The sequence below is a fragment of the Megachile rotundata genome, chromosome 12 (genome assembly GCF_050947335.1).
Source record: "Megachile rotundata isolate GNS110a chromosome 12, iyMegRotu1, whole genome shotgun sequence".
NCBI lineage: Eukaryota > Metazoa > Arthropoda > Insecta > Hymenoptera > Megachilidae > Megachile > Megachile rotundata.
This window is the reverse complement of record NC_134994.1, coordinates 15,847,479-15,868,448: the sequence shown is the minus strand read 5'-3', so window position 1 is coordinate 15,868,448 and position 20,970 is coordinate 15,847,479. Positions and strand designations below refer to the sequence as shown.

General features: G+C 47.3%; 1 protein-coding gene across 1 annotated transcript; it reads right to left on the bottom strand.

Annotated features, from left to right (window-relative positions):
• Window positions 1–42: 42 nt before the first annotated feature.
• Window positions 43–18,038, bottom strand: Sdb (SAXO downstream of blistered). The gene is made up of 6 exons (XM_012281143.2): window positions 14,279–18,038; window positions 11,278–11,543; window positions 10,927–11,214; window positions 9,193–9,542; window positions 8,803–9,005; window positions 43–8,718 (listed from the first exon to the last, which is right to left on the bottom strand). The coding sequence occupies exons 1-6, from the start codon at window positions 17,615–17,617 to the stop codon at window positions 1,195–1,197; spliced, it is 11,970 nt and encodes a 3,989-aa protein (XP_012136533.2). The 5' UTR covers window positions 17,618–18,038; the 3' UTR covers window positions 43–1,194.
• Window positions 18,039–20,970: the final 2,932 nt, after the last annotated feature.

The window sequence follows — 20,970 nt, the reverse complement described above, 5'->3', positions numbered from 1 at the left end:
CGAGGGAATGAAAAGATAAAAACAAATAGAAAAATCAGAAAATAATTGTAAACGTCTTTATTCGTTCGAAAATATATATAAACCAAAATAAAACGAAGAAACAAAAGATAATAATCCATTTGATGAATGGAACACGCGTTGCAGCATCGACAGGATCAATGAAATTACCAGATCTTTTCGAGCAGACCTGGAATCAACGTCGCAACGGTTACAATAAACTTATTAAAGCACGGAGGTTAATCGTAACTGACAGAACGTTAAGTGGAAAAATAGGAGAGGGTGATAAGACTGAAACATGGCTGTAGCCTACAAAAGAAACGATTAAATATAAAAAACGAAGCAGACGCTACGCGTGACGACGCCTATATATAGCCTAAGTGTCGATCGAATCTGATACAAAGATCAAGTTCGCCCACGTATCACGGATTTAAGCTCTAGTTATTGCTTTGTAATACACGTGGCTTAAAGTGAAAAGAAATCTCAATGAACTCTTTCACGATAAATGGCGTATGATTAATACGTTAACTGCCGTGGAAATCATCGGTGACCGGTGCCTCGAACATAATTCGGTAGAACGTTTTATAAAATAGAAGAAAAGAAAATACTTTCGGTGACAAATTGTCAATTTTTATTGTGGCAGTCAACGTGTTAATATCGTATCTTTGTTTATCCTGTACAAGGATAAAACCGTATACGAAGGATGTCTTTAAACCGATTGTAAGATCGATACAATACAGTTTCTACTTATAAATACCAGCTGTCTCCAAATATGACCGTAGATGGACAGATATCGTTCGAACGATGCGGGTTTGTCACAGCCCACGATTCACTTTACTCGTAGAACGCGAATAACTTTAAACAAACGAACAATTTTTGTTGATAATAAACAAAAAATATAATCTCTCGAAAATTTTTCATGCATCGATTGCCATGCGAGCACCACGAATTCAAGATGCTGAAATAATATAAAAAATAACAGTAAAAGAGTACAATATTTTTGCATAGCATCGCTATTATATTCGTAACAGTGTAAACTAATAACTAAAATGCTTTTTTTTTGCGATTATCACGCAGCAACGAAAGCGTAGCCGTTTTCACTGCCGAGTGTATTTTATAATAAATAAAAGTATTCGTTTGACGATCAGTATTCTTCATCCGTTACCCTTACAAACACGTACAATCCCGGTCGGCAAACTAATTCGAAACGACCGGCATATAGAACTTATGCTTCGGAGTATCTCTGGTATGTTTGAAAGGAGCTTGTTTTGCCTCTATGAGCGCCGCCGGACAGGGTCCCTTGTGTCTCGGCACAAACTCTTTTTTGTACATGCTCGAAGTTACCGTACTGCCGTCACCCAGACTAATATGCGACACGTTCGACTGCCTCTGAACTCGTTCGACCTTCTGGTTGCTGAAGTTTCCATAACTTTTAGCCTCGCTGTGCGAATAAAATTTCCCGCCGACGGTCAAATTATCCTGGCGCACGATTCTCTGTGGACGCTCGTAAGTGGACGAGGCCCAAGGGTTACCATCTTTATTGCTGCGATGAAGGGAGGTGAAACTTCGTCTGTCGTTGCTCTGACTCGAGTTACTGATGTATTGTCCGCTTTCGGCCAAGTTCGAGATACTCTTCTTCTGATCGGCGGCCGTCGAGGAGATCGTGTGGAGTGCCTCCGTCGACGAAGTTACTCCGCGTCTGTGAAGCACCGCGTTGGTCACGTCCGCGGCCGACGACGAGATCACGTTCTTTCTGTGGTGGCTGGTCTTCGTGAACGTGCTGTCCAGCTGCGATCTTTCCATCGATTGACCGCTAATAGCTTGTCTAAACTCGGCGCTACTCGTTTGATTCGAGTTGTAGCGAGCTTGACTGGAGATCGTGTGCTGGTCGTGTTGCTGCTTGTGCCTTGTCGCCATTTGTCGCGACTCCACGTGTTGAGTGTTCACGTAGTCGCGTTTACTGCTTTCTTGCTGATGTCGTTCCAACTGCTTTTGATGTTGTTCGCTGTGTCTAGTATCCACCGCGTGACCACGATGACTCTGGACATCGGTGATCGTCTTGTCCTCCAATTGTCGTCGAGTTTGAGCCACGTTCTGCGACCTCAGGTATTCGCTCGAATGTACCCTCTGGTGATGCTCGTTCGTGTACTGATGGCTGTTTCTGGAATCAATCTGAGTATGATGTTGAACGTTTTGAGAGGATATTCTTTCGGCAAGTTGCGCGGAAGTGGTCTTCCTGCCCGTTACGACCGTGGTTCCGTTTTCGAGAGTCTTGGACTCCGTGGACACGTGCCTATCGCTGTCCGATTCCATGCTACTGATCTTGGCCGCGACTTCCTTAGCGGTGCGTTTCGTGAAGGTGTTGAAGTTTCTTTGATGGCTAGTAGACACGGCGGAAACATCGTCGCCCAGGCTGATCGAGGACTCCATGTGATGTCTGCGACTGACGGTTCTGCCGGTCGGAGAGTCGTCTTTCTTGGTGGGTGTAAAGGTGTCTCTGTTTGTCGTTTTTGTTTCCATGGAGCCGGTGCTGATCTTCAGGTTATCTTCGTGGCGTTTAATTTCGGCGCGTTCTCCACGCATCACCGTGTAAGTGGACCTCTGCGAGGTGGTGTCTTGGAAATCACCGGTCATCTTCAGATTATCCTCGCGACGGATCACTTCTGCCTTTTCGGCCCTTCTTGGCACGAAGTCGTCTCGAGGTCTTCCTACGAAATCTCCTTCCGGCTTCAGATTGTCCGCGTGTTTGATGGGCGATCTTCTCTCCGCCGGCCCTTGCGGAGATTTCTGAGGCCGATCGAACTCTCCTTCGGGACGCAGATTATCAGGATGCTTCTTACCTGGCGTGCGTTCAACGACCACGGCATGCGTGTAATCGTCCTTGCGTCTCACGTCGATGAATTCGCCCTCGATTTTCAGATTGTCCTCGCGTTTCCGCACATCCACTCTCTCGATCCTGCTAACCTTCTTATAGTCGTCCCTCGATCGACGGACGTCGATCTCTCCTTCCATTTTCAGATGATCTTCGTGACGACGTATCTCCATACGTTCACCGTTGACGTGTCTATAATCGTCCTTGGACGAGGGGCTGACGTCCATGTCGCCTTCCGGTCGCAGATTATCTTGAGGTTTCTTCACCGGCGCCCGTTCGCCTCGTTTGGGAGAGTAGTCATCCTTGGGCACGATGTAGAAGTCGCCCTCTGGATGAAGGTTATCCTCGTGACGAATCGGAGTACGCCTTTCAGCTGGTCCAACTTTTTGAGGCGTTCGTTTGGCAAACTCGCCCTCCGGATGCAGATTATCCTTAGGCCTCTTAACGTCGGCGCGTTCTCCTCTCGTCGGGGTCTCCTGTCGAGGTCTTCCAACGAATTCTCCTTCTGGATGCAAATTATCAGGGTGCTTGATGGGCGATCGCCTTTCTGCCGGACCAACCGGGGACTTCGCCGGCCTCTCGAACTCTCCTTCGGGTTTCAAATTGTCCTTTGGTTTCTTAATCGGTGCTCTCTCGCCCTTCGTAGGTGTAGACGCTTTGGGACGTTGAGCAAACTGTCCTTCCGGCTTCAGGTTGTCCGGATGTTTAATCGGTGTCCTTCTCTCAGCGGGACCAACCGGAGACTTTTCTGGTTTCTCGAACTCTCCCTCCGGACGAAGGTGATCCTCGTGTCTGACGATTTCGCTGCGTTCTCCGCGGGTAACTCTGTAGTCGTCTCGTCTTCGAATGTCCACGAATTCACCCTCGATCTTCAAATTATCTTCTCGGCGGACAACGTCGACGCGCTCCACCTTGGTGATACGTTTATAGTCGTCGCTGGACCGGCGAACGTCGATGTCACCTTCCATCTTCAAATTATCTCTGTGAATAACGATCTCGGTTCTTTCACCCTTGGTCGGTTTATAGTCGTCCTTAGGCTTGCCAATGAATTCACCTTCGGGCTTCAGATTGTCCTTAGGCTTCTTCTGAATCGGTCTCTCGGCTCGCTTCGGTGTAAAATCATCCTTGGGTCGTCCCACGAACTCTCCTTCGGGGTGAAGATGATCCTCGTGACGTATCGGCGTTCTTCTCTCCGCTGGACCAACCGGAGTCTTCTCCGGCCTCTCGAAAGTGCCTTCCGGTTTCAAGTTATCCTTCGGTTTCTTCACGTCTGCTCTTTCGCCCCGTTTTGGCGCCTGTTCCTTGGGTCTTCCGATAAATTCACCCTCGGGTTTCAGATTGTCTTCGTGCTTGATGGGTGATCGTCGCTCGGCTGGTCCAACGGGTTTCTTTACCGGTTTCTCGAAATCTCCCTCTGGTTTCAAATTATCTTTCGGCTTCTTGATTTCCGGCCTTTCGGCTCTCTTTGGCGAATAATCGTCTTTCGGACGACCCTCGAACGGACCCTCGGGTCTCAGATTGTCCTGATGTTTCACCACTTCCACGCGTTCGCCTTTCACCACCTTGAAATCGTCTCTACTTCTCATGTCCGTGAATTCGCCTTCCATTCGTAAGTTATCCTGATATTTGGTCACCTCTGCCCTCTCGCGAATCAAGAAGTCGGTGTACTCGTCCCTTGATCTGTACGTCTCGATGTTGCCTTCCATGCGAAGATTATCGGTTCGCTTTATAACATCGACTCGTTCTCCGCGCACGGGAACAAAGTCATCCTTGGGTCTACCTTCGAACGGCCCTTCAGGTTTCAGATTGTCCTCTGGTCTCTTTACGTCCGCGCGTTCTCCTCTAGTCGGTTTATAATCGTCTTTCGGTCGACCAACAAACTCTCCTTCCGGTTTCAGGTTATCGGGACGCTTAATGGGTGTGCGTTTCTCGGCAGGTTTCACGGGAGACTTCTCTGGACGCTCGAACTCACCCTCTGGACGTAGATTATCTTGAGGTCTCTTCACGTCTGCCCGTTCGCCACGTTTTGGAGCTTCTTCCTTCGGTCGTCCTAAAAACTCGCCTTCCGGCTTCAGATTATCCGGATGTTTGATAGGCGTTCTCTTCTCTGCCGGACCGATTTTCTTCGGCTGAGGTTTCTCGAACTCTCCTTCAGGATAAAGATTATCCTTCGGTTTCTTCACGTCGGCTCTGTCGCCCTTTCGCGGAGCTTCCTCCTTCGGTCTTCCGACAAATTCACCTTCTGGCTTCAAATTATCTTTCGGTTTTTTCATCTCGGGCCTCTCGGCTGGTTTGTATTCTTCGTGTTCCGGTCTTTCGAACTCGCCTTCTGGTTTCAGGTTATCTGGATGCTTGATCGGTGAACGCCTTTCCGCCGGGCCAACAGGTTGCCTCTCTGGTCTCTCGAAGGTGCCTTCCGGTTTCAAGTTGTCTTCGGGCCTCCTGACATCCGCTCGTTCGCCTCTGGTCGGCGTCTCCTCTTTTGGACGCCCAATAAATTTACCTTCGGGCTTCAAATTGTCTTGCGGCTTCTTGACAATTGGTCTCTCGGCGGGTCTAAATTCTTCCGGCTTAGGCCTCTCGAATTCTCCTTCGGGTTTTAAGTGATCGGCGTGTTTGATAGGACTCCTCCTCTCCGCCGGTCCAACCGGTTTCTTTTCAGGTATCTCGAACTCGCCTTCAGGTTTTAAATTGTCCTGAGGCTTTTTGATCGGAGCCCTTTCGCCTTGTTTCGGAGCTTCTTCCTTCGGCCTGCGAACGAAATCTCCTTCCGGTTTCAAATTGTCTTCTGGTTTCTTGATTTCTGGCCTTTCTGCTCTCTTGGGAGAGTAATCGTCCTTTGGACGACCTTCGAACGGACCTTCTGGCTTCAAATTATCGGGATGTCTCACGATATCGACGCGTTCTCCTCTCACAACCTTGAAGTCGTCCCTGGTTCTTGTATCGATAAATTCACCCTCCATTCGCAGATTGTCTTGATACTTTGTAACTTCGGTTCTTTCTCGAATCAAGAAGTCCGTGTACTCGTCTCTGGACCGGTAGGTTTCGATGTCTCCTTCCATTCTCAGGTTATCGGTATGCTTCACTATTTCGACTCGCTCACCGCGAACAGGTTGATAATCGTCCTTGGGTCGTCCTTCGAACGGACCTTCGGGCTTCAAGTTGTCCTCGGGTCTTTTAACCGGTGCTCTTTCCCCTTTGGTAGGAGTGAAATCGTCTTTGGGTTTGCCAACGAACTCGCCCTCTGGTTTCAGATTATCCGGATGTTTGATGGGCGTTCTTTTTTCAGCTGGTCCGAACTTCTCGGGACGAGGACGCTCGAATTCCCCTTCCGGTTTCAGGTTATCCTTCGGTTTCTTCACCTCCGGCCTCTCGGCCGGTCGATACTCATCGTGATCAGGACGCTCGAAGTCACCTTCGGGTCGAAGGTTATCCGGATGTCTAATAGGGACCCGTCTTTCTGCGGGACCTACCGAGGGCTTTTCCGGTCTATCAAATTCACCTTCAGGATACAAATTGTCTTGAGGCCTCTTAACCTCTGGACGTTCAGCTCTCTTAGGAGAAAAGTCATCCTTCGGCCTTCCTTCGAATGGACCTTCCGGCTTCAGATTGTCCTCTGGACGTCTCACGTCAGCCCTTTCGCCCTTCGTTGGTTTGTAATCGTCCTTTGGACGTCCTTCGAAAGGACCTTCAGGATACAAATTGTCTTGAGGCCTCTTAACCTCTGGACGTTCAGCCCTTTTAGGAGAAAAGTCATCCTTTGGCCTGCCTTCGAATGGACCTTCCGGTTTCAAGTTATCCTCTGGACGTCTCACGTCAGCCCGTTCGCCCTTCGTTGGTTTGTAATCGTCCTTTGGACGTCCTTCGAAGGGGCCCTCCGGTTTTAAATTGTCTTGAGGCTTCTTAACTTCTGGACGTTCTGCTCTCTTTGGAGAAAAATCATCCTTTGGCCTTCCTTCGAATGGACCTTCCGGTTTTAGGTTGTCCTCTGGACGTCTCACGTCGGCCCGTTCGCCTCTCGTTGGTCTGTAATCGTCCTTTGGACGACCTTCGAAGGGGCCCTCGGGTTTCAAATTGTCTTGAGGTCTCTTCACCTCTGGACGTTCAGCCCGCTTAGGCGAAAAGTCGTCTTTCGGTCTTCCTTCGAAAGGACCCTCTGGCTTCAGGTTATCCTCTGGACGTCTCACGTCAGCTCGTTCACCCTTCGTTGGTTTGTAATCATCCTTTGGACGTCCCTCGAAAGGACCTTCAGGTCGAAGGTTATCGTAATGTTTGATAGGCGTTCTCCTTTCTGCCGGTGTGAATGGAACGCGTTCTCTATCTGGAAACTCCCCTTCGGGGAACAAGTTATCCGGATGACGTACGATCGACGCTCTTTCACCGGGTCCATACGGCGCAGGCATAGGCCTTTCGAAGTCTCCTTCCGGAAACAAATGATCCGGGTGTCTGATGGGAGTACGTCTCTCACCGGGAGTGTATACATCCCTAGGATGATCTTCAAATTCTCCTTCTGGTCGAAGATTGTCTTTCGGTCTCTTAACCTCCGGACGTTCTGCAGTTTTCGGCGTAAAATCATCTTTCGGGCGACCTTCAAAAGGTCCTTCCGGTTTCAAGTTATCCTGTGGCTTCTTCACCTCGGGTCGTTCAGCCCTTTTAGGCGAGAAGTCGTCCTTTGGTCTTCCTTCGAATGGACCCTCGGGTCTTAAGTTGTCTTCCGGCCGTTTCACATCGGCTCTTTCGCCTCTGGTCGGTTTGTAGTCGTCTTTCGGCCGACCTTCGAAAGGTCCTTCCGGCCTTAAGTTATCCTGCGGCTTCTTCACCTCGGGACGTTCCCCGCGTTTTGGTGAATAGTCATCCTTTGGTCGACCTTCGAATGGTCCTTCTGGTTTTAAGTTATCTTCAGGACGCTTGACATCGGCACGTTCACCTCTGGTAGGTTTGTAATCGTCCTTAGGTCGACCCTCGAAAGGTCCTTCAGGTTTCAAGTTGTCCTCCGGTTTTTTAACTTCCGGTCTCTCTGCTCGTTTCGGCGAGAAGTCATCCTTTGGCCGTCCTTCGAAAGGTCCTTCGGGTCTCAAATTATCTTGCGGTTTCCTTACTTCGGGGCGTTCGGCTTTTTTAGGCGAAAAGTCGTCCTTTGGTCGTCCTTCGAAAGGTCCTTCTGGTCTCAAATTGTCTTCTGGTCGTTTAACGTCAGCTCTTTCTCCCCTCGTTGGTTTGTAATCGTCCTTGGGCCTACCTTCAAAAGGTCCTTCTGGTCTCAAATTGTCTTGTGGTCGTTTAACGTCAGCTCTCTCTCCTCTGGTTGGTTTGTAATCGTCCTTGGGTCTACCTTCGAAGGGTCCTTCCGGTCTCAAATTGTCCTCTGGTCGTTTCACCTCCGGCCGTTCTCCACGTTTCGGCGAGTAATCGTCTTTAGGACGTCCTTCGAAAGGCCCTTCTGGTTTCAGATTGTCTTGCGGTCGTTTCACGTCTGCCCTTTCACCTCTGGTTGGCACGTAATCGTCCTTAGGTCTTCCCTCGAAAGGTCCTTCTGGTCGTAGATTATCCTTGGGCCTCTGTGGTTCTGGTCGTCTTGTGATAGCTGGTACCGTGTAGTCATCCTTGGTATGAGGTACACCCTCGAACGGTCCTTCGGGTTTCAAATTGTCGTCTCTTCTGATTACGGCCGTGCTTCTGTAATCGACTTGATCGAAACTTCGATATTCTTCCTGCGTGGTCGTAATGTTCTCCATCGTATCGGTTTTGCTGTAAAACCTGTCATCTTCTTCCGAGTAGGTGAGTCGCTGCCGAGGCTGCCACTCGACGTTATCGTAGCTATGGAAATCCTCTTTAACATGAGAGGTCCCCTGTGCAATTCAGAATTTTTATTCGTATTAGATTGTAACTAAATGCGATCGACTAAATTGAAAAGATATGAATACGTGTAGTACCGTGAATTCACCCTCTCCCACCGTGAGGTTATCCGTTCGTTTGATGATCTCGGCACGCTGTACTGTTCGATGATCGATATACTCGGATCTCGCGGTGGTTTCGTCGATAAACTCACCCTCGACCTTCGTGTAAGTGTTGCGACGTATCGGAGTTGGTCGTTCGCCGGGTGTTCCGGTAAACACCAGCTCCGTGGTGGTGGTACCTACGTAAATGGTAACAGGTTTCTATAAGATATTTAAATTCCTAAAGTGCGCTGTTCTTATAGATTAACTATAATTGCGCTATAGTTTTCGTGTAGCTATAGATTGCTTATGGCTGCAGTAACGTATCTATCGTATGTACTAAAGGCTATAAAAATTGATCGACGAAACAGTTTCTTCGCTACTCACTGTCGAATTCTCCTTCGGGTCGGAGATTGTCCTGAGGTCGCTTAACCGGTGCGCGATCTCCATATTTCGGAGCTTCTTCTCTGGGTCTTCCAACGAATTCACCTTCCGGCTTCAAGTTATCCTGCGGTCTTTTCACCGGAGCCGATTCTCCTCTCGTTGCCACGTAATCGGTTCGTCTTTGCCCGATAAAATCACCTTCCATGCGAAGGTGATCCTCATGGTGGTATAGCGTCTGTCTGTCGACCCGTTTCTCGTCGAATTCTTCCCGATAAGATGTTACCGCTTGAATCGGTTCGTCCCGTGGAAGGTCCAAATGATCCTGGGGCAAATTGTGTGGGCAACGATGTCGCCTGAAAATTTCGTTCAAAGTTATTCGCGAATGAACACTTTAATCGACAAAATGATAAAAAATTTCAAGAATCGTCCATCTAGTTCAGGTTTTTCAATCCGAATTTAACAACGGATTCGATGTCACGCGAAAATCCTAATTGGACGTCAAGTCTACATCCACGATCGTTCGCGAATATTCATGGCCGTCGTCCATAGTGGATTACCACCGTTAAACCATTGATAAACTGGTACTGGTGATTACGGTCGTGAACGTCACCGCAGTCACGCGCGTGATCATTCTGCCAGCGACACAAGTTGCGTGTTACCCCTTTCACGATCGCTTCGCTACATTTCGTGCACACCGTACGCTGTTGGATAACTGTAATTGAAATACGTACCGAGCAAACGTCTTCCCTCTATTCGATTATATTATTTTCTTCAAGGAACCAGGCACCGAGTGTCGACGAGTTAATCTCGACCTAATTTGCAAATCTTTATCCTCTTTGATCAATCGTCGTCCTTGACCTGATCAGACATCGATCGTATCGACGAAGAATCGCTTTCATTGTCATCGGGTTGAAGCGACCTTCGAGCGATTTCGTACAAGGTGAGATGGGCACTGCTTATCGGTGCCATCTCGATATCCTTGATTTTTCGGCCGAACAATGGTTATCCTTCGTGGCGAACCGCGATCGCCTTAAATTCGAAATCGTGATCACCTTGCCCCGAGAGAAGCTGTATCATCGAGTTCGAATAAGGAAGAAGAACGAACGATCGATCGTGATTGGACAGGAACAACATCCCTTAAAAGGATTTGTCTGGTGTCCCACTTTTTTCGATCGTAGGCATACCTTCGTACTCCCTTTCCAGAACGTTTCACGAGGAAAGATCGACTTTAGAGAACGACGGCATGAATCATTATTACGTAAGCTTTTCATATACGCGAATCGTAAGAGGAAAGATATTTTAGCGCACTATTAACTACGAAAAGAAAGTACAAAAAGTAATTAGTATGAGGATTCGTGGACGATTAAAGGTACGATGCGAAGAAGAACTGGTGAAAAAAAGAAGAACGATAAGTCGAATAGTAATTCAGTTAATTTACATCTTTAACCGAGTCGCGTTTTGTATTCCAACTTCGTTAACTCTGTTCGAAAGTGGGTCGCGTCGCGATATTCGCTCGAAACGAACGTATCTCGGATAAGGTAAATTGATTTGTGCTTAAGCCGTCGTTTAGGGAGCAATCGGAAACTTTTACATGCTCCTTGTAAAACTTGTTACTTTGGGAGAAGCACTTTAACATATGAGAAATCCAAGAAGAAACGTCGCCCCGATTAAATTTACCCAAAGTCGAATTTCTGCAGAGTATGTAAAGCGTTAAAAAATTTCAAAAAGAATTCGTACCCGCAAGTACACAGTTCGCAGATGCATTGCTCCTTCAAAGGAATCTTGGACAGTATGTCGGGTATCTTTCCAGGCTGGACGTTATCCTCGTCCAAGGAATCAGGCGTCTGATCTCCCCTCTTCGGTTTATCGTCTCCTCTTCCCGATTTGTCCTCCGGTCGTCTCGGTTTTTCAACGATCGGGCTCGGTTCCTGACGACTCGGTTTACCTGCAGCAGGCACCGGTTTCCTTGGAGGAGAAACATAATCTCGTGGCTTTTCCGGTGATCTTGGCCTGGTCCCAGACGGTCTGCACAATCGAAACGCAACGTTCACGATCCAATTCTATCGCGATCTACTTCGGTACGCATACCTTTTCGTATCTCCAGGACTCGGTTCGCGTTGCGGAGGTCGACTTGGTTTTCCAGCGGCCGGTATCGGTTTTGGTCGATCGTCTTCCCGGAGTCCAGGGATCCCACGAGGATATCCGGGTCGTTCTGGCGAGCTTTTTCGCGGGGTATCGACTGGTGTACTGGTGGTGAATCTCTCGTGCCGAACGTCGTCAACGACATCCTGCGCTACCATACTAGTCACCTGGAGTTTGTCGATGAATTCGGTCGTTGATTTAGTGACATCTCTCTGCGAACACGATAAAACGATTATATAAATTGTAATAAACGAACGAATGTGTAAGTAGAATAATGGATATATGACGGGGAATAAAGAAAAGAATGCTTTCGCGTCACTGCCACTTTTAGCGGCAAGATAAAAATTCGTCGAATGGACTCGGTTCGCGAGAGTATGCAATTAATTCGCTGGTATTTAGAAAATCACGTTCTTCGACCGCGATTAATCACGACGCCAATAGCAGCTTCCTCGTTCGAAACGCGACACTCGACTCGTACCACGAATGCAGAGATCACTGGAATCCGCTGGAAACGTAATCTTTTGTCCGGACTTCCGTCCCGCATCGGCGATTCTCCATTTAAATCGACCAGTCACTGTTTGAACCAGCGTTAACAAAATGAGATGCAAATTCTGTTATTTCGAAATTTACAATTTTGCTTCGGCGAACGCTAAAATAATTAGTCAACAACTGTAACGGTATCTGCAATGTTTTCGCTGTTAATAGTGTATCGACCATCGTATGGTATCGACAGGATTAATCGGTTAAACGCGTCGGAGGAAAATCGACGACGCAAACGCGAGCTCGTTTCCTGTACCATCGTTTCGTCAATTATCGGCACTAAATACGACGCATAATGAATATCGCAGGTATCTTAGATTAAAAACGACGACGACGCTTAGCTGAACGGAATGCAGGTAATACGAGATCGACGCGGGTGCCATTTATGCACACGCCTGCATCGTATCGCATAACCGGAGACTCTTTCGCATTCTGCATCCACCGTACGGAGATTCTGTTTCGTCTTTGAGAACCGCCCAAGGTGTCGAACGATTTAGATCCCTATAGTCTTCCCGCAAAAATAAATAAAAAAATAAATAAAAACGTTATAATTAAATTATTATAAAAGTTAATATAAGCAGATGGTACAGATACTCGCAGAATCGTACGTTATGAAAATATTACAAAGTTCGAATACCGACGTAAGAATGGATATTCGACTTCCATCGTATAGTATAATAGCAACGTTGCAAACGATGACATCATTCACTAGTTTGGTCATTAATAGTTCACCTTGACAGAGAGATCGAGCTGTTTCGAATATGAACGAATTACTACGAAAGCATGCATAAGGCGAAACAGGGATAATAATCGTGATGAACCAATAATGCAGAGGTCAAGTAAGATAGACCATGCCGATCGTGGCATGAAATTCAATTGGTTCCGTATCGAACAGGCGGCCCATGATATCACTTTCAAACTTTGTTACGATGTTTTACGGTAATTGTTCGCATGGTGTCGAGGGCATTCGATTAAAATCAATTGCGAGTGATCCGCTACGGAACGGCTCTTGTCAATGTTATTAACCGAATCAACCATTTTGTATTAAGAGTCGAATTGATCGGAACTATCGTAAATCCTATTTTATGGCATGCCATAAAATCGTGATCGAACGGCAACGAACGTGTTAAACAACAAATAGAATTCGTGATTCGTGACGAGATCGGTACCGAACTATGGTCACGTTGAACGCAATTATTATCGTTTTACGTACGGTCGATTGAAGTCGATTGCAGGTGATTGCAGTTGCGTGCACACGACACGAGCCACCGTGGATTCCTCTGACTCTTATTAGCCGTCGGCTCGAACAGACGATCGCACCCATTTTATCGCACCTCGTTATTATTATTCCCGTACACGACTGATTCCGATTCAAGTTAATAACTATTTATATCGCAAAGCTTAAAATCTGTTTGTACACATCGTTCGATCATTCGATCGCCAGATTCGCTTTTCGAGAAAGAAAATCGTTTACAAGGGTGACTTCTGTATACAGAATTTTCACCGAAGGTATAACGGATTTTTTACATTATTATTTTTCGCTCTCGGCATGGAAATTGCTTGATTCTCGTAAATTACATATGTGTCACGCACGCTCGACGATAATTGGAACGTAAACAGGGCTTATCGTCAAAAACGTAAACGTAATCGACGTGTTTCACGATCGACCAGAACGCTTCGTGACGCGACGCTATAATTAGTCACGCAGTAATTGTAAATGAAACGTAGAGTCGACTTTTTTTCTTCTTTTTTGTTTTGTTTTGACGGTAATGCTGTAGCCGGCTTATGAAACGCGTGTCATAATGGCTCGCGATAAACGAAAATGGAATACTTCTCTCTCTCGCCGTCCTGTCGAAGATCGTTGTAACGTTACGTCAACTTTATTTCTAAGTAAATAACACGAAAGAACCTTACGACCTTAGCCTGCTTTTACGGTGAAAGTAACGAGACCGTGCCTCTTCCGCGAGGTGTGCAACTCGACGTGTATCGCTTTATTTCCTTTACATCGGCAAGGTGCGTCGATTAATTTGTCAGCCGAGTAAAAAGGCTGTTTAAACGACTCTATCGTTTATCCTAAAAGACTGTCCCTTAAGATTTGCTCTTTACATTTTATTTATTTAAAAATTACTATTCTTATAACCTATTTTCAACTATCTTTAAGTTCGATAGTACTGCTATATCGAACCGTGAACAAGTTCTTTTCGTTGAAACGCGAACAGGGCCGCGATGATTCGATGCTGCGTGATTCGTCGAAATTATCTTAAACGCGCGATAGCGGAGAACAGAAACGACGCGACGAGAGAACGGCAAGGCGTTGTCCAAGGAAGAAGAAACATTAAAGCACCGTGTTTCCATCGTTGAGCACGGCGAATGAAAAGATTGACTAATAGGTTGTCTCGTTACTTACCAAGTCCTCCCGCGTGTCCGTTGTAAATTCGCTGATGACACGTTCCTCGATCACGTCGCGGACGTCCTGCACCGAGGTGAAACTGGACGATTGATCGATTACGTAAGAAGAGCTTTGTACCACTTCTATGTCGATCTTATCGTCCTTAACGTCTCTCGCATCCGTCACCTCGTGTTTGACGATCGTAACGTTGCTAACATCGTCTTTCTTTGGAACCAAACTGCTTGGTTTGTCGTCTTTCGGTCTTTTTCCATCATCCGTGGGTCTCTTTCTTTGATCTTCCGGTTTCTCGTACACGAACGAACCGTCCCAAGTAGATTCACCGGGTTTCGTTGGTCTCATAGGTCTGTCCCATTTTTCGGGGCTCTTGGCACGTTTTTCGGGAGGCTTTTTCCCGTCTCCGGGTTCAAGCGGACCCTTCTGTCGATCGATCTCGGGTACAAGCGTCGTAGAAACTTTGAAGGGTTCTTTCTTGCCATCTTCGGGTCGTCGATCGGTCGGTGACTTTGGAACTTCGCGTCTAGATTCAACCGGGCCCTTCTGTTCGTCGACTGCGAGAAAATGCGTCGTGGTAACATCGGAATCTTTGATCGTGCGTTCAACGGTGGTAGAAGCGACGAACTCGGACGTCTTAACATCCTTCGATGTATCCGTTAGAGAGATGGTCTTTTCGGTGAAATAGGTCGACGGTTCGTTCGGTTTTCTGGGCGACGTTTCGCTTAATTTCTCTACGGGATGATCCGTAAGGTTTGTCGGCTTTTCGTACACGAACGAGCCATCCCACGTGGAGGCTCCTGGCTTCGTAGGTCTAACGGATCTGTCATCCTTATCGGAACTTTTAGGACGCTTCTGTTCCGGTCGTGGCTGATGTTCCGCGGGTTTCTCGTGACCCTTAGGGCCCTCGATCGTCGTGGATTTCCACGTAGTCGTAGGCAGTTGATCGCGAACGATGACCGTTTCCACGGAGCTAGAAGAAAAGTTCACGTTCGTGGAGTCCGAGTAACTTTCGCGAGTGCTCGACTGTTCCACGACGACAACGTTGTCGTCGAAAATTTCGGAATCAGACACTCGCTTATCTCGAGTATCCAACGCGATGTCCGTAACGTGTCTCCTCGAGGTCGGTACAGGACTTTGCACGGACTCCCTGCTAGGTGGTCTCCTGGTTTCCGGCGATTTCTCGATCACGAACGTCCCGTCCCAGGTCGAGGCACCGGGTTTAGTCAGCCGTCCTTTCGGCGTTTCCGGCCTACTGGACGTGCCGTCCACTTTCGTGTCGTACACTTCGTGGACGGAAGATAGACTGGAATCTCTTACGTCGGTGAAGCTCTGCTGACTGGACGAGTGCTCGACGACGTAAGAACTCGTCGATATTTCTGCCTCGTTGATGAAATTGTCCTCCGATACGTCACGGATGATCACGGTATCGGTGGGTCTCCTGGCGTCGGGTGTTCGACGACGTTCGGGAACTTGCTTCTCGCGTACGAAGCTTCCATCCCACGTGGACTGACCAAGTTTGTAACCACCTGGTGAACTACCGCGCGTAAGCTTCTCGGGAGTCGATCGACGAGGAACGCCGCACTGTCCGGAATCTTCCTCGAGGATCGTCTCGGAGACCGAAGTCACCTTTTCGCTTTTCTTTTTCTCGTCGCTGGAGGAGGCGTACTCGACTACGTACGATGCCGAAACGGACTCCGACGTACTGGAAATGTGTTGTTCCTCCGTGACATCTTGAACGTCCACGGAATCGTGTCGTTTCTCGCTTCTCCTGACCACCGTGTTGTCCGTCAACGGTCTTTGCGGTTTCTCCTGTACAAACTGACCATTCCAGGTGGACTCTCCGGGTTTCGTGATCCTCCGAGTCGGTTTACCGTCGACGTAAATCTCCTCGGTAACGTCTCTGCGTTCCTCGGACAGGAACCTCGACGATTCCGTAGCTCCTTGTACCGCGTGAACGACGTTCGACGATTTCTTCTCGTAAGAACCATCTGTACTCCGTTCCCTGTAGTCCGTTCTCTGAGTCGACTCCGTGACGTTATCTCCTCCAGGGTGACGAAACACTGAGTCGTCGGAAACGTTTCTTTTCCTAGGTTCTGCAGTTTTTTCCGGCACGAAAGTACCGTCCCACGTCGAATCGCTGAGTCTGTTGTATCTGTTCGAATCTTTCGAGTGCACCTCGCTGGTCGTTATCTGTTTCTGTCCAATTTTATCGTCGATATCGATCGTGTTCGAGGAGACTCGTTCGCGAAACGTCGAAGAAACGTCCGTGCGAGCTTCGTCGACGACGATCTTCGAATCGAACACCGTCGACGACGAGGAGACACGTTCAGTGACCTCGGCTTTTGAAACCAGACTATCTACTTTCCCTTTGTCCACTCTGGTAGTTTGTTTCTCCTTAACCGGTGATGTGCTTTCGCTGATAAACGTGCCGTCCCACGCAGACTGACCAGGTTTGTTGAAACGCGAGACGTCGGTCTTCGCGACGCTCTTCACGGTGCTTTCGCCGGAAGAAGAGTCAAGAACGACCTTGTCGCCGATGCTCCTGACGTCGGTGGAGAATTGAACTCGACCAGTGTTCGAAGGAACGACCGTGGTCTCGTTGTCCACCAAGCGACTCTGCGAAGCCGTCACTCGTCCATTGTCGTCCACTTTCTCGCCGGTTTCGTGGATTCTCGTCGTACTCGAAACTGTTTGGCCGTCGATCGTCGTATCCTCGTACGTTTCCTTGCTCGACTGTCTGCTTTCCGTCGATCTGGATGACGTCTGTACCCTTGGTACACGTTGCTCTTCTTTCGCGCTTCCGCCGCAGACGATCCTCGTGGACGATTCACCCCGATCCTCCACGATCGTGCTCGAAGACATGGATTTCTGAACGCTCTCGGCGCGCGATTCGCTGCGACTTTGAATCTCCGACGAACTAGTGACCCGCTCCGATATGGAACCAACCTCCGAATCCTTGCCTCGCGAATCTTTTTCGGGCAGCATCGATTTACCTTGTTTAACGGACTGTACTTGTTCTTGGGAGATAAAATCCTGCGATGTTTTACCCGTTTTGTGCGTGGACATCTTCTGAGCCACTGTCTGCGGCGCCGTTTCGATTATCTTAACGATGTTCCCTTTAGAATCCATGATCACTTCGCGACTCGCACTGGTCACCTCGAACGTCTTGCTCTTCGATTCGCTTTCAGTCACCTGTCGCGCCTCCTCTACGAAACTCGTCGACGACACCACTTCCACCGTTTCGACAGTGGTCGTGTCGCTAGACGAGCTGGTTGCCACTTCCTTTTTCGACGTTTTCATCTTCTCGTTCGTACCACTCGTTGCTTTCTTGCGTATAGTCATTTTCGAAAACTCGATCGTTCACGGTCTCGCGTTCTTTCATACGAATACGTAACTCGCGCACAAATATAACGAAAAGCGAACAGCAAGAAATCTGCTGGAAGGTGTTTGCGATCGGTAAGCGGTAAACAAGAAACACACAACGTTTATACGTCGATCTCTCGGACCGAACTAAAGCTTCGCGGCGACTGGCCCCGTTTACAAACTCGTTTCTCCTCGTCCCTGAAGACTCGCGTATGTATACTCGCGATTCGCTCTTCCCCACTCTTTCTGTTTACGGCGGGAGTTTAAGTAACGTCGTCTCCCGGTGCAGAACGTCCACGTCGCGAACAAGCAAAAGAAGGTTTATTGAAACGATGCTCTCGGTCCGGCACCGTGTGTCGATGTGGCATCGACGGCGACTCGCTGGCCCTAGTTGACCACACGGGAACTCGCTTGCTCTCGCTCGCTACCATTAAATAGGCATACGAACCGATCGGATCTCCCTACCTTCTTTTTTCTTCCGAGACTCGCGTATTACTCGTTTCAATGTTCGCGCAACGTGGATTCTTGCCGTATGTACCACCGATCGTGTGGGTGGAGATGCGATTTCTCACTTTTTTCTCCTCCCCCTGTCTACGAGGAGAACCATCCGATCGGCCAACCTCTGAATCGAACGCGCCAATATCTGATACCATGGCTAATTTCATAGGTCATGGTTGTAAAGAAATTGGTTACCCGTTACATCCAAAATTACCATATTATTTGTCGCGAATAATATATCGCGTTAAGATCCTCCTCAAAGCGAAGATAAACGCTCATTCTTAGTCAAACGAATGTAATGTACGCACAGTTTTTCATTTTCGCTTGAACATCGCGATACGCGTTTATGCGGAACTCGTACGAGAAGAAGATGCTACTTGTAACGATATTATAAAGAAAATCGTAGATGTACGAAACATCGTGAGCTACGTATTTACTCTTTTCGCTTTCCGTCGTAAAAATGCGATGACGTACTAATATATCAGAAAAACAAATATTGTTCTTCGTTGGGTTTCTTCTCGTTTACAAATTTTGTCAATTTTAACGAATCAGATTTTGTGTTGGTTAATTAAAAGCCTTTCATCTGCAATGACTCAAACGAGGAATTTTAGCCGATGCGCACATTTTAGGCCGAAAGTCTTTTTCCTACAAATACTTTTCCCCTTGTTCGTTCAATGGCAATACAGTCATTTTTTTCGTCTTTTCTTGAAAAAGATCTCGCAACAGAAGACGAATACAAAATGAACAGTGGGCACCAAAGAGGGGATACCTTCGAGGAACCGGTCTCTCGTGATGTCTCGATGTAAACCGAGCGATGACGTAGGCTACAGAACTGCGACAACCAACATCGTTCTCTCCTAAAGTATCGTAATTTATCTTCTATACATATAATACACGTATGTATTAAACAGTACATTCATCCTTATCATCCTAATTAACTGACGCGTTAACTGCCGCGAGAGTCATCGCGATGAATTTAGTGTAATCGAATAATTGAAAGAGAAACGATGAAAAGTAAAGTTCGAGTTAGCATGATAGCAGTTACGTAAAGTGAGAAGCGAAACGCTTACATAGAAAACAATGTTATTCTGAATAATTACGATTATAGCATGCACTTCATTATACGCGATTGTTTTCGCCGAAACAGCGAATGTATTATGATGTTGAATGCTACAGTGAGAAGAACCGTGCGAAATGCGTTTAGTTTTCCAATTTTAACGGTTCTTAAGATTATGTGAAATTATGTTTTAATTTTCGAGCTTCGAGGTTGAGTAGATGCGTTCTTTCGTAATCAGACAGGACACAGGATTGTGTTTCGCTTTGCTGCACTTACTGTCGCGGTGAAAAGAACGACGAAACATTCGATTTCGACGCGTGCCACTGTTTGACGAAGATGTAGTTGCCAACAGATTGGCTATATCGTCTTTGGAAAATATTAATTCGACCTCGAAAGAGTTAAACCGGTAGTTGGTATTTTCGAATGGATACGGTGACTGATTGCACCAGTGGCAATCCTGCTAACGAGCCAGCAAACTCGAAGGAATTATCGTTAGTTTGGCTCTCGTACCGATGAAATTTATCGCGAGAAATCGCGACTCACCAAGAAAGACTTATTGCCAACATCGTTGCAGCGGTTCCTAAAATCGTGCTGGCCAGCCGTAACCCTCATGCCATCGATGGGATGTACAGGGTGACAACGAAGTAAGTAATTAATGTTTAGCGGTGTAATTCTATTAAACCTAAGGAAATAATTTGACTTTCAAAGATAGGAGGTAGGATGGTCTGTCACCGCCATATATTAGGTAAGTAATTAAACACCTGTCGGTGAAAACAAAGTACCCTGTTTAACGACGACGATCATTTTCACCTGTCACGTCGTTTAAATCGTCGATTCGTAATCGTCGAAGACTCCATGAATTGAGTAAGAATTTTTACGGGCTTGGTGTAGAAAAATGAGTCGATGATATAACAGGAAATGCGACGTACGGTCACGAGGAAGCTTCGAAGGATCCACGTAACTCTGATTCCGCGTTTATCGCGTACGCGTGTCCTTCGAAGCGAAACGTACGATTTATCGACGCGACGAGATCGCTAAATTATCGACATCAATGATCTATACGTAAAGAAAGTACGCGTTAAGACTATGGCAAAAGACCATGTTCGGTAATATGTAGATTTCGTTAAAAAATAAAGGTCTCGGTCTTCCAAGAATCAATGAGACAGTAGGTAAAAATAAAGAACAATCGGGCTATTTTTATTCGTTCCTTAAAAGAACTGTGACTATATTTGCGTTATGAATAAAAACACACAGGACCGGATAAGGAGACGGGACAAGTTCGCGTTTCACGAATTCATCATCCACCGTTGCAGGCCCACCACCGAAAAGAAAAAAAAATCGGGGACACGCAGAGTGCATACGATTGATCTCGATTCCAGACGATCTCGATTAAGGAGCGAAAGTACCACACCCGTGTGCACACGTTTCCCGTAAAAAGTGTTGTCGGGTCATGGCGTGGGTAGGAACCGTGCAAGTATTGCCAGCCGAGAGCAACTTCGATGCTCCGTATTTGGCGAACGCGTTGAAATCCGTAGGCGAACCGGTCGTCCGCGTCATCCGTGGTCCAACCGATATAGAGACGACCATTACGTTCGCGTACAAACGTCTTCCAACGATTCTTCTTCTTCTTCTATCGACGAAGCACACGTACGTGGAACCTCCATCGAATGAGTCACTCTTTTCAAAGGTTGCACATTCACCTATGCTTAATTGTTTTACTTGACCGTGTTCATCGACGAGAAAGATCGGTCGTTGCGTATCCTTCGTTTCCTGGATT

What these genes read in the sequence shown, in the direction of transcription:
- Sdb (XM_012281143.2), bottom strand. Translation starts at nt 17,617, where the DNA reads ATGACTATACGCAAGAAAGCAACGAGTGGTACGAACGAGAAGATGAAA. An exon ending in ACCCGAAGGAGAATTCGACA is followed by an intron (nt 9,006 to 9,192) that starts GTGAGTAGCGAA and finishes CCATTTACGTAG; the next exon opens with GTACCACCACCACGGAGCTG. An exon ending in TGGGAGAGGGTGAATTCACG is followed by an intron (nt 8,719 to 8,802) that starts GTACTACACGTA and finishes TGAATTGCACAG; the next exon opens with GGGACCTCTCATGTTAAAGA.